This window comes from Babylonia areolata, chromosome 7, assembly GCF_041734735.1.
Source record: "Babylonia areolata isolate BAREFJ2019XMU chromosome 7, ASM4173473v1, whole genome shotgun sequence".
Classification (NCBI taxonomy): Eukaryota; Metazoa; Mollusca; class Gastropoda; order Neogastropoda; family Buccinidae; genus Babylonia; species Babylonia areolata.
The window spans coordinates 43,394,260-43,407,424 of NC_134882.1; the positions used below are offsets into that span (position 1 = coordinate 43,394,260).

General features: G+C 42.4%; 1 protein-coding gene across 1 annotated transcript in view; it reads right to left on the reverse strand.

The window, feature by feature from the left end:
- Positions 1–619: 619 nt before the first annotated feature.
- The window catches only part of LOC143284053 (ganglioside GM2 activator-like), a 12,683-nt gene continuing 137 nt past the window's right edge, over positions 620–13,165 (reverse strand). Inside the window, exons 1-4 of the mRNA XM_076590660.1 lie at positions 13,113–13,165; positions 5,786–5,965; positions 2,958–3,128; positions 620–1,462 (exon numbers count right to left, since the gene is read on the reverse strand). The exon at positions 13,113–13,165 is cut by the window's right edge and continues 137 nt beyond it. Of these exons, the coding sequence (XP_076446775.1) occupies positions 1,325–1,462; positions 2,958–3,128; positions 5,786–5,965; positions 13,113–13,165 (542 nt within the window). The 3' untranslated portion in view covers positions 620–1,324. The remainder of the gene's footprint in view (positions 1,463–2,957; positions 3,129–5,785; positions 5,966–13,112) is intronic.

Sequence of the window (13,165 nt, forward strand, 5' to 3'; positions counted from 1 at the left end):
CTGTGCGGCGTTGGCGCATGCATGCGTGTGAGTGTTTTGCGTGCGTGCGTGTGTGTGTCCGCTTTCTTGCCTCTGTGTGTGTGTGTGTGTTAGTGTGTGTGTGTTATTGTATGAGTGGTTAAAACGTTGGACTGTCAATCTGAGGGTCCCGGGTTCGAATCTCGGTGACGGCGCCTGGTGGGTAAAGGGTGGAGATTTTTCCGATCTCCAAGGTCAACATATGTGCAGACCTGCTTAGTGCCTGAACCCCCCTTCGTGTGTATACGCAAGCAGAAGATCAAATACGCACGTTAAAGATCCTGTAATCCATGTCAGCGTTCGGTGGGTTATGGAAACAAGAACACACCCAGCATCCACACCCCCGAAAGCGGAGTACGGCTGCCTTCATGACGGAGTAAAAACGGTCATACACGTCAGTAAAAGCCCACTCGTGTACATACGAGTGAACGTGGGAGTTGCTGCCCACGAACGCAGAATAAGAAGACATATCAAGTTTCAGTCCACACACGGAGTTTAAATGACATTCACTGCTCATCAATGAATTTCATCAGCCATAACCTTTACATAAAAATCAACATTCTCTCAGTCGATCATCTCTCACAACAAACACACTCAAAGCTTACAAATATCAGTTCTTTATTTATCTTTTTTTTTTTTTTTAAATCATTTCATCATCGATTTCACAAATATTCAAACCTTTTTCATCACAGCAAACAATGATGCAAAATATTCAATGCCGGATTCAAAACAAGCACGCACAAATGCACGAACAGAAGCGATTCTTGTTTCATCACACACATCTTTATCATGGATTTGATTACGACTGAAATGAGTATAAAGAGACGAAAAAGGAAGAGAAGGAAGAAATAGATTTCAAAGGAGGTAACTAATGTTGAAAATAAGGACCAAACTTAAACGATTGTCTAAAAAAAAAAAATTAGCCCTCCTCCCCCTACAATATAACAAGCAAAAACAAAAAACAAAACAAAAATAAACACTTAAAAACAAAATTTACAAAAGATGAAAAAAAAAAAAAGAATCAAATCCGACAAGAGAATACCAATGAGAACAGGGGCGGGTGGGGGGGGGGGGGTTGTTGATTTTTTTTTTTTTTATTTGAGGGGGGGAGGGGGGAGTTGTAAAAAAAAAAATGCCACACAATCAAGACAAGACAAAATCTTTATTGTCGAGGGTAATACATAAGCAAATATCGTGCTTTTTGATGTTGTTGTTGTTGTTGTTGTTGTTGTTCATCCAGCCCTCACCCTGAAGAGGGACTGAAGCAGTCACACAGTAAACCAAAGCAGCCCGAAGAAGACTGGACTCAAGCGAAAGTGGCCTTGATGTCGTAGCAGCCAACCACTTGGCCGTTCATGGTCAGGTTGGCCTGGCCATGGTAGTCGCCTGGGGGAAAGAGGGCCGCCTCCACGTCAAAACTGGCCTGGGGCAGTTTGTAGCTACCCTGCAAATAAAAAATAAATTAAATTAAATTTAAAACACACACACACACACACACACACATTTTGCTGTTGAAATACGGGTGTTTTTATGATGATGATGATGATGATAATTAATATTATTATTGTTAGTAGTAGTAGTAGTAGTAGTAGTAGTAGTAGTAATAGTAGTAGTAGTGTTATCACACACACATTTCCTGTTGAAGTACGGTGGCTTTTAATAGTAGTAGTAGGAGCAGTAGTAGTAGTAGTTACAGTGTTATCACACACGCATTTCCTGTTGAATTACGGGTGTTTTTATTGTTGTTGTTGTTATCCTTATTGTTGTTGTTGTTGTTGTCGTCATCATGATCATCATCATTATTATTATTATCATAATCATCACCATTATCATTATTGATTCTTAAAGTTTTTCTTCATTAAGAATCCATTATTATGATATTATTGCAAAGACAACAAAAACAACTATATATCGAGTGAACTGATAACATGTGTCATACTTCTCAAACTTGTAATCCACTCTACCCCGACCCCGTAAAAAAAAAAAAAAAAAACAAGAAAAAAAGAACAGTGGGAGTGTTTATATATCTTTATTCGTTTTTAGAAGGAAATGTATGGGAGTATGAACATCACATGCGCTCACAAGCATGCATGTACATGTATGCGTGTCCATTTTCTCATGTTCCACACAACCACACATAAAATCACTTTAAAAAATATGTACACAGTGAGACAGAGAGACAGACAGACAGACAGACAGCACAGAGAGACTATAAAGCCAAACCCAGATGTAAGTATTAGAATAAATGGACCTTTCCAAATCATTAACACAAACTCAGTTATACACACACACACAGTCCACTGATACTGCATTTTTATTCCACGGACAAGAAATAATACTTTTATCAGTAGCAACGCCTAAAAAAATCATCGTTTCGTTCGTTTATTTATTTATAGTCTGTTCATTTAAGATGATGATATTAGACTGAAAAAAAAAATCAGTCAATACATAAATGGTTTCTTCTTCTTCTTCTGCGTTCGTGGGCTGCAGCTCTCGCGTTCACTCGTATGTATACGAGTGGGCTTTGACGTGTATGACCGTTTTTACCCCGCCATGTAGGCAGCCATACTCCGCTTTCGTGGGGGGTGCATGATGGATATGTTCTTGTTTCCATAACCCACCGAACGCTGACATGGATTACAGGATCTTTAATGTGCGTATTTGATCTTCTGCTTGCGTATACACACGAAGGGGGTTCAGGCACTAAGTAGGTCTGCACATATGTTAATCTGGGAGATCGGAAAAATCTCCACCCTTTACCCACCAGGCGCCGTCACCGAGATTCGAAACCCGGGACCCTCAGATTGAAAGTCCAACGCTTTAACCACTCGGCTATTGCGCCCGTCCATAGATGGTTTCAAACCAGCACACACATGCACAGAGACAGAGAGAGAGAGAGGTGGTGGTGGCGGGGGGGCGGGGGGGGCGTGGGCACTGACTTTGTTAAAGGGGCACTGGCAGGGCACGCCGGCAGACACGAAGGCAGGGGGGCACTCCGGGATGGTGCTGAGGATCTGGCACAGGTCGTCATAGGTGCAGGACCCGATCTGCCCGATGCAGGGGATCTTGATCCACGTGCTGCCCACCTTCTTCCCCAGGTACACCACTGCCTGCAGGTACATCACACAGCGGTGAAGGGCACACACATGGAGAGAGAGAGAGATGGGGGAGAGTGAGAGGGGGAGGGTGAGAGGGGGAAGAGTAAGGGGGAGGGAGAGGGGGAGAGAAGGGGGAAGAGAGAGAGGGAGAGAGAGAGAGGTGTGGGAGAGAGAGCTAGAGAGGGAGAGAGTGAGAGGGGGAGAGTGAGAGGGGGAGGTGGAGAGAGAGAGGGGAGAGTGAGAGGGAGAGTGGAGAGAGAGGGGGAGAGAGAGAGGGAGAGAGAGAGAGGGGAGAGTGAGAGTGGGAGAGAGAGAGGGGGAGAAAAGGGTGAGAGTGAGAGAGAGGGAGAGAGGGGGGGGGAGATGGGGGGAAGTGAGAGGGAGAGGGGAGAGAGAGGAGAGTGAGAGGGGGAGAGAGAGAGGGGGGAAGAGGGAGAGAGAGAGGGGAGAGAGTGAAAGGGGAAGAGGGAGAGAGAGAGGAGAGAGAGAGAGAGAGAGGGCGGGAGAGTGAGAGGGAGAGAGAGAGTGCGGAGAGAGGAAGAGAGAGATGAGGGGGGAGCAGAGGGGGAGAGAGAGAGAGGGAGAGGCTGGGGAGGGAGGGAGAGAGAGACATGACATGACATGATGATCTATTGTCAAAAGCATTCACAGCCATTTTGACAAGGGGGGGGGGGGTATGAGTGACGGGACAGGAAACCAAATCCCTCCTGCTCCGAAGCTCCTCTACCCTAATAATTCAAATGTGAGAGTTAGTACTTCACCAAAATGTACACAGTCACCAGTGTATATCGATAACATTCGCAGACCAAATCTGAGTTTAGCTCTCAGACTATTATCAAATTCATTACGGACCAAGTATTGTTCTGATGTCAAGTGCATATGCTTTAGTAACCTGACAATTGAGCATATAATTTTTCACTGTAGCTTGATGAAGCCTTTTGTACACGAAAGTGTGTCTTGACAAGTGACTGAGAACGTTGATGTTTTTGACTTTTTGCATTCATTATCAGTTGTTTCGCTTGTCAGTTTAACGACTTCTCTTTTACGAAGTCCTTTAAGTAATTTCCTGTAACTGTATTTAGAGGGGGTTTTTTTCTTCCAAATTTCACCTACATTTTTACCCTCATTTGCCCAGTTTCCCCCAACCCTCCATTCATCCACATCTCCCACCCCTTCTAACCGATAATACTCAGATGTATTCATAAATACTTTAACAAAATGTCTTCAATCACCGATATGTGTGATGGGACATTAAACCAAATCCCTCCTCCAAAGCTCCTCTACCCTTTATAACGATAACATTCAAATGGGAGAGTACCCTTTTAGACCCTTTTAAACGATAACATTCAAATAGAAGAGTTAGTACTTTATCCAAAATGTAAATAATCATCAGTATATGTGTGTGGCAGGACATTTAACCAAAATCCCTCCTCTGAAGCTTCCCTACCCATTTAAGCGATAGCATTTAAATGCGAGAGAAAGAACTTTGCCAAAATGTCTACAATCACCACTATGTGTGTGTGATGGGACATGAAACTAAATCCCTCCTCCTCAGGAGCTCCCCTACCCTATAAACGATAACATTCACATGGGAGAGTACCCTATTAAATATCATTCAAACGGAAGAGTACCCTATTAAATATCATTTAAATGGGAGAGTACCCTATAAAACGATAACATTCAAATGGGAGAGTACCCTTTTAAACGATAACATTCACATGGGAGAGTACCCTTTTAGACGATAACATTCACATGGGAGAGTACCCTTTTAGACGATAACATTCACATGGGAGAGTACCCTTTTACACGATAACATTCAAATGGGAGAGTACCCTTTTAAACGATTACATTCAAATGGGAGAGTACCCTTTTAGACGATAACATTCAAATGGGAGAGTACCCTTTTAGACGATAACATTCAAATGGGAGAGTACCCTTTTAGACGATAACATTCACATGGGAGAGTACCCTTTTAAACGATTACATTCAAATGGGAGAGTACCCTTTTAAACGATTACATTCAAATGGGAGAGTACCCTTTTAAACGATTACATTCAAATGGGAGAGTACCCTTTTAGACGATAACATTCAAATGGGAGAGTACCCTTTTAGACGATAACATTCACATGGGAGTGTACCCTTTTAAACGATTACATTCAAATGGGAGAGTACCCTTTTAGACGATAACATTCAAATGGGAGAGTACCCTATGAAACGATATCATTCAAATGGGAGAGTACCCGATTAAACGATATCATTCAAATGGGAGAGTACCCGATTAAACGATATCATTCAAATGGGAGAGTACCCGATTAAACGATAACATTCACATGGGAGAGTACCCCTCTAGACGATAACATTCACATGGGAGAGTACTTTATTACACGATATCATTCAAACGGGAGAGTACCCTATTAAATATCAATTAAATTGGAGAGTACCCTATGAAACGATATCATTCAAATGGGAGAGTACCCTATAAAACGATAACATTCAAACGGGAGAGTACCCTATTAAATATCATTTAAATGGGAGAGTACCCTATGAAACGATATCATTCAAATGGGAGAGTAAGCACCGAACCAAAATGTCTACAATCACCAGTATGTGCGTGTGATGGGACATTAAACCAAATCCCCCCCTCCTCCTCCTCCTCCTCCGAGGCTTACTCTGAGGGGACTGTTGATCGTGTCTTTCACGGTGGCGTCGAAGGAGACATCCAGGGGCCCGGGGAAGGACAGGGGGTCAGGCTTCAGGCTGAGGCTGTCGATGACGAACATCTCCTTGTCCTTCGGCAGACAGTTTACAAACTCGAAAGTCTGCAGTTGGACCTTCTTCATCTGCTGCACCTGAACGTGAAAAGCAAAGAGGTTCATACATGTGTTGGAGAGAGAGGGGCAGAGGTGGGGGAATGGAGGAAGGGTGTGGGGCGTTTGTGTATTTTTAGGTAGCGGCAGTCAAAATCTTTCTTTAGATGATACACAAAGTGGAAACTAATAGTTTTAGATTCGTCTGTTTTGAAACCAATAAATCAAAACAAAAATGTATTGTTTTATCTACATTTGTTCAAAAGTTATGGCTGACTTGTTTTAAGCGTGCACAGTAAATAAGTTCTTGCGATTTTGGTTTGAAGAGCCAAATTTGGTTGATCACATCATGAATATTTCCCAACAGATTAAGCAAATGTTTATCGTACAAAGTCTAAGTATTATAAAGAAACAGTACTGCACAGTACTGCAACTTACAACCCAATAGCAAATATACTATAGAAGATATTGCATGTCTAAACTGCCATTTTGTGTGATTTCGTGTTGGTCTGTCTGCAGTCAGACCTCAAAGTGAAACTAAGAGTCGTGGAGGTGGTATTTTGACTGATTGTGTATTGTACTCAATTGTATTATGGCAGGGGGGTGGGGTGGGGGGGGGGGGGGGCGTGTTGACAGCGATAGCGGCAATATCATATTCATTCAGATGTGTCACTTTTTTGCTCCGGAAGGTTCCGCGATCTGTTATTCACACACACACACACACACACACACACACACACAACAAACAAACAAACAAAAAAACAAAACCAACCTGTGAAGCTGTTATTGAACATGTTTCGGGAAAAAAAAGTTAGATTGGTAAATGACTACGACTTTATCCATTCGTCAAGCTTGTAGGTCCCGATGTGCATGCATGTGTGAGTGCGTTTGCCATGTGCGTGCGTGCGTGCGTGCGTGCTTGTGTGTGTGTGTGTGTGTGTGTGTGTGTGTGTGTATTTGTATGTTTGTGTGTGTGTGTGTGTGTGATGGGAGAGAAGGCAAACTTGCGCGTGTGTGCGTTCATGCGGGCGTATGTGCGCGCGAGCGAGTGTGTGTGTGTGTGTGTGTGTGTGTGTGTGTGTGCGCGCGCGCGCGGAGGGGGTTGAGGGGGTGGCGGTGGAGGGGGGTGGGGTGGGCAAGTGGGTGTGTTCGTCGTATCAAAGATAGCTTTTTATCACAAGTGACGATGAGAGCGCATGGTAAGCATGACTGATAAAGCACACCGTGTGTGTTAAATAATGCGAAGGTAACCGACCTATATCTCCTGCCTTTTGTTTCTGCGGCAGGTGTCCCCGAGTTATTGATCATGTGATGGCTGAATCATGACTGTCCGCCACACGCCATCGTGCTGACAGGGCACTGATAGCCATACTTATGTCAGTGCGCGCGCGCGCGCGCGCACACACACACACACACACACACACAGAGTCAGAGAGACAGAATCACATGACGACGCTTTGATAGTAGTGTCACATGAAAACGGGACATAATCCATTCTGAAGAACCCCCCACCCACGCACCCACTCACTTCCTCCACTCAGCTCACGCACAGGTACAGACGCTGACACAGACACATGCACGCGAGGGTTATAAATGCACATTAAACACACGCGTGCGCGCACACACAAACACACACCCACACACGCACGAGCGCGCGCGCGTGAAATAGCTGACATGTGTATAGTGGTAATTGTGAACAGCAAGATGAGGGACTTGCATAGGAAATCTCTCTCAGCACGTTTCAGCCGATCTCCCGTAAATCAGTGCTGCGTGACTGACTCAATTAAAAAAAACGGAGGATTTTATTTGAAAGGATGAAACCCACAGTGCCCATACATGCAGAACTTTTTTTTTCTTTTCTTTTTCTTTTCCTTTTTTTTTCGTTCAGATTGGCCATGACATTAACCACACCACTAAAATTATTTGGAAGAAGAAGAAAAAAAAAAGAAAGAAAGAAAAAGAAAAGAAAAAAGGTATTAAGAATGGTCAACATATTTTACTTTGTTCCGACGTCAGGAAGGGGAAAACGTCATCAGTGATTTCGTTTAAAAGCAGGCAGGTAAAAAAAATGTGAAAAAGGATACGAGGGTGGATGGGTGTGGAGGGGGGTGGGGGGGGGAGGAGGTTAAGAATCGCTTTGTCGACAAATTTCACCGTGTTTCATTTCGTAACAAGGAAAAAGAGGAATTTCGTTCCCAAGTACACAGGTGAAAAAAACAACAAACAAACAAAAAACAACAACAAACAAGAGAGGCAAGGCCTTCAAGACTCACTTGTGATAAAAAATTTAAAAAAAAGTCCCCTAGCATTAATTACAGAGTAATTTCCCTTTTTTTACTATCTGCACCAAAACGTTTGCAAAATAAATAAAAAATTCCATGCTTAGCAAAAGAAGTTCCTGTTTGAACAAAAAATGATAATAATGACTCCTCTTGTTGTTGTGTCAGAATAAGAGGTCAAAGTGCCAAGTTTAGAGAATACAAAAAAAATATATATATAACAGTAAATGCAGTTTGCATATAATTAGGCCTCTTTTTTTATTTTTTGTGCCCATCCTAGAGGTGCAATATTGTTTTAAACAAGATGACTGGAAAGAACTGAATTTTTCTTATTTTTATGCCAAAATTGGTGTCAACTGATTAAAAGTATTTGCAGAGAAAATGTCAATGTTAAAGTTTACCACGGACACACAGACACACGGACACACAGACACACACACACACACACACACACACACACACACACAGACAACCGAACACCGGGTTAAAACATAGACTCACTTTGTGTACACAAGTGAGTCAAAAAACCAAAGCAAAAAAAAACAACAACAACAACAAACCAGGAGAGATAATACAGGGGGCGGGGAGGGGGGGGGGTGAAGTATCTCTTTGTCGACAGATTTTTTTTTTCCCTTGTGCGGCTTGGTTACAAGGAAAATGGAAACTGAGGAAAATACGCCATCAGTGGATCCAAACACGAAACACAACAGAAATTGGCTTGGACCAGCTCTACATGTTTCCTCAACTGCAATGGGAACTCATTTACAGCTCAAACGTCTTTTGTCAAGGACAAACTACAGCTCACAGACCAGGAGGCAAGACTGCACTGTCTCTTAGTGCTGCTGCCTTGGGGACTAGCTGGTCTTTGAGGACCATCCCGACACCGACTGTCCTGAAACCCTCTTGTTTGAGAGAGTGGGTATGTAACTTGGGCAAGACACTCTCCACTTCAATCAAATTCTAGCCCAGATAGTCGGGACAGCAGTTGCCCCCTCTGCTGTTCTGACGGTCATAGTCGGACACGACTGACAATTATATATATATATATATATATATATATATATACGTTTTCGTCTCGACTTTGTATAAGATTTTCTTGTCGCCCTGTTCTTCATTAAATGTGGTGTGTTGTGATACGTTCGAAACAATAATACTGTAAATAAAATACAGTGCGTCCCCAAAGCCGAATCATCCGCCTTAGCAACAGAAGATAATCATTTCAGGAACCTTTCATCATCATGACACGATGGAAATATCAAATGAAACTGAACTCATGAAGTCACTTAACAATCATAAAACAAACAAACAACATAAAAACTAAATTCGCACTGGACCAGACAAAGAGATTATTCAGTATTATTTTATTCCGGTCACAGATGAACATTGTGAAGAGTTTCTCTGTGAAATGTGTGATGCAAAAGGGTTAACCATCAGTGCGTTTATCACAGAACACGTCCCTCGGCAGGTCAGGTCAGAAGAAATGTGTGATGATTATGACTATGAGAAAAAAGCAAAAAGGAGGCAAGGAGACAGCTCCTCAAACAAATTTTGCCATTAGTTTATCGACTAGATCCTTAGAGAGAGAGAGAGAGAGAGAGAGAGAGAGAGAGAGAGAGAGAGAGAGAGAGAGAGAGAGAGAGAGAGAGGAAGAGAGAGAGAGGCTGAGACTGAGACAGAGGGACAGACAGACAGAAAGAAAGGAAGAATGCTATGAAAGAAAGTGAAGGAGAGAAAAACAAAGAGAGAGAGAACGATAAAATGATCGGGGGAGGGACACACACACACACACACACACACACACACACACAGAGAGAGAGAGAGAGAGAGAGGCGCAGACACCTGACAGTTTGACACTTTAATATCTTTGGCTATAAGGTCCTCGTGACATGTGTGAATGCGTCAACATAATTATTCTTACATAAATAAACAGTATACTTAAGAAACGAATACAAAGGGAACAAATGCGGAAGCAAAACAAAAAGAAGGATCTTTCCTTGAAAAAAAAAAAAGAAAGAAAAAAGGTAGCAACTGACAGGTCATCCAAACGTAAAATAAACATTACAATCATGCGTCAGTGAAGTAAGTTTCAACTGGGTGTCTACAGAACAAAAAAAAGTCTTATCTAACTATTCAGTTCTCAGCTTTTTAAAAAGTGTTTTATTTCTAATAATCATAGCTTCTGAAACGAATTTTCCCATAAAGTTTGTCGACTCGCGATCCTCTGAGAGAGACAGAGACAGAGAGACAGACAGAGAGAGACAGGGAGACAGAGAGAAACAGAGACAGAGAGAGAGAGAGCAGCCATAATATAGTCTCTGAGTCTGGCAGAAGGGGCAGGAGGGGCGTGGGGGAGGCGGGGGGGGGGGGGGGGGGGGGGTAAAATTTAATACAAGCTAACTGCCACTTCTAACGACCAAGAAAAGTGTATGAAAATTCAAACAAACAAACAAACAAAAGTGGGGTTTTTTGTTTTTGTTTTTTTAACAATGTGTGATGCAAAAAAAAGCAAACAAAAAGAAAAAAAAAACGAAAAAAAAAAAAAACAAAAAAAAACGCCGCAGGACAGATTGGAGAAGGCTGGCAGTGACTTCAGGTGGGTGGACTTCTGAAGAGAATGTGTGGGTGCGGGGGATGGAGGAATGGTCCGGGGGAGGAAAGGAGTGTGGGGGGGAAGGGAGAATAAGTTAGGACCACAAGTCCAACACTGCCCTGTTATGGTAAACAGAGCTAGAACTCTGCTTGCTTGGTTGCTTGCTTTTTGTATTTTCTCCTTGGAAAGAATTAAGGTTCTCTTTTATTTTCAAGCTCAATTCTGACAATAGCTTTCACACCAAAATGCCGATCACATTCACCCAGAAGGAAACTAAAATACATAGCTAACTTACTGTACCATGATAAACAAACATAAATATATGTACTTATTTATTACAAACACACGTACAAACACGCAAACACTTAATCATAATTATGCGTACATAAACACATGCAGACAAACATAATTAAATTTAAATAGTATAGAAATACATACTTACATGTATACATGCTTAGAATGCATTCACCGCATTCACACACAAATGAATGAAAGAGAATATATAATTTTATATATATATATATATATATATATATATATATATACGGTTGATTTTGTTGTATTTATGTTGTTTTCAACTATTTCGTTCTGGGACTCTCTCTCTCTCTCTCTCTCTCTCTCTCTCTCTCTCTCTCTCTCTCATGCATAATTATGCTTATCAATGAAAGAGAGAGAGCGAGCGAGAGAGACAGAGAGAGAGAGAGAGAGAGAGAGAGAGAGAGAGAGAGAGAGAGAGAGAGAGCGTTTACATTCGCTCTGCTGCTGAAAAATGAATAAACAGATGAATGAAGGAATAAACGAAACAAGACAAACACACAGCTCCATGTTCGACAATCCAGACACAAGCATAATTAGGTTGTCTCCCATGACGGTACTCAAAACACACCATTCCCTCCTTTTCCTCCATTCAGATAAAAAATAAAATAACACGCCAGCACCCTACACAGTAAAAAGTGCCGCTATCTTGCCTTCTCAGCGGCTTATGAGTCAAGTAAAACAAACAGTGAAAAACCTTCAGACAAATGTGCTGTCTTTGTACAATCCATACAATTTCACGCATCATTGCTACACAAGTTTTCATGTCGTCTGCTCAGTCGAAGTTTTGTGGAATTGTGCAGACATTCGTTTTTTTTCTCTGCTTTAGAGTGAAATACTGGAAACAGTGCTCCTGCAGTGGTCACTGTAGCAGGCATTTTTGGATGTTGTGTGGACCTTGTGTAAATGTAAGTACTTGTGAAGAGCTTTATTTCGTAGTGAGAAATTCAAAACACCAACTGAAGCAGAACGTCTTGTCGCATGCTGTCAACAAGGACATGTAACTCTCAGTGTGTACGGACCGTCTGAACCTGACCAAAATCAGTGAATGGCCTAATTTACACACACACACACACACACACACACACACACACACATGCACGCACGCACGCACACGGAACACACACACACACACACACACACGCACACTGGGCACAGACGGCAAACGCGGCACTCACACATGCATACACATCGGGACCTACAAGCTTTACGTATGGACAAGCACACACACACACACACACACACACACACACACACACACACACAATTAATACTACACACATGCTACACGGCGCGACAGCGGCTTGTGGGGTCCCATGTTGACTGACACACAGAGCAAACACGCTGGCCTATATTTCGAACTAAACACATCGCGGAAAGCGTGTTTCAGTGAAAAAGGTCAATCAGCGTTACACATTCTTCGGATCGGAGGGCTTAGCTGAAACATGCCTACAAGCTTCCCTCATTGTTTCAAAAAGTTACTGGCAATAACACTGACTGGCTGGTTCATGCTCTGGAGCCCGGTCTTGAAATCTCGATCATTGTCTTGAAGTATCACTGAGATTAGTAAATCATCAGAAGAAGCAACATTGATTGAAAAGAAATCACGAATCCATTAGATGGTATTCGAATAAGCCGAACCAGTTTGTGTCCCAAACTCTCTCTCTCTATATATATATATCTGTGTGTGTGTGTGTGTGTGTGTGTGTGTGTGTGTGTGTGTGTGTGTGTGTGTGTGTGTGTGCACTTAACGTGCATAAGTTGTGTGTATCTGATGAATGGCACATGTGTGTGTGTGTGTGTGCGTTGTGTCTTTGTGTTGTGTGTACTACGGAAGTGAACGCGAAACCCCAACAGTAACTTTGTCAATGACCGGTTTTATCAGAAAACGAAGCCTCCCAACCCGTACACTCCCCCCAGGATTTTAACACCACATCTTACTCACAAGAGAAAAAAGATAATAATAATAACAACAACAATAATAATAAAGACACCAAAATCTCACCTCCGACTCCACTTCAAAAAAGAGCACAGAGGACGGCAGAGCAATACAACCAG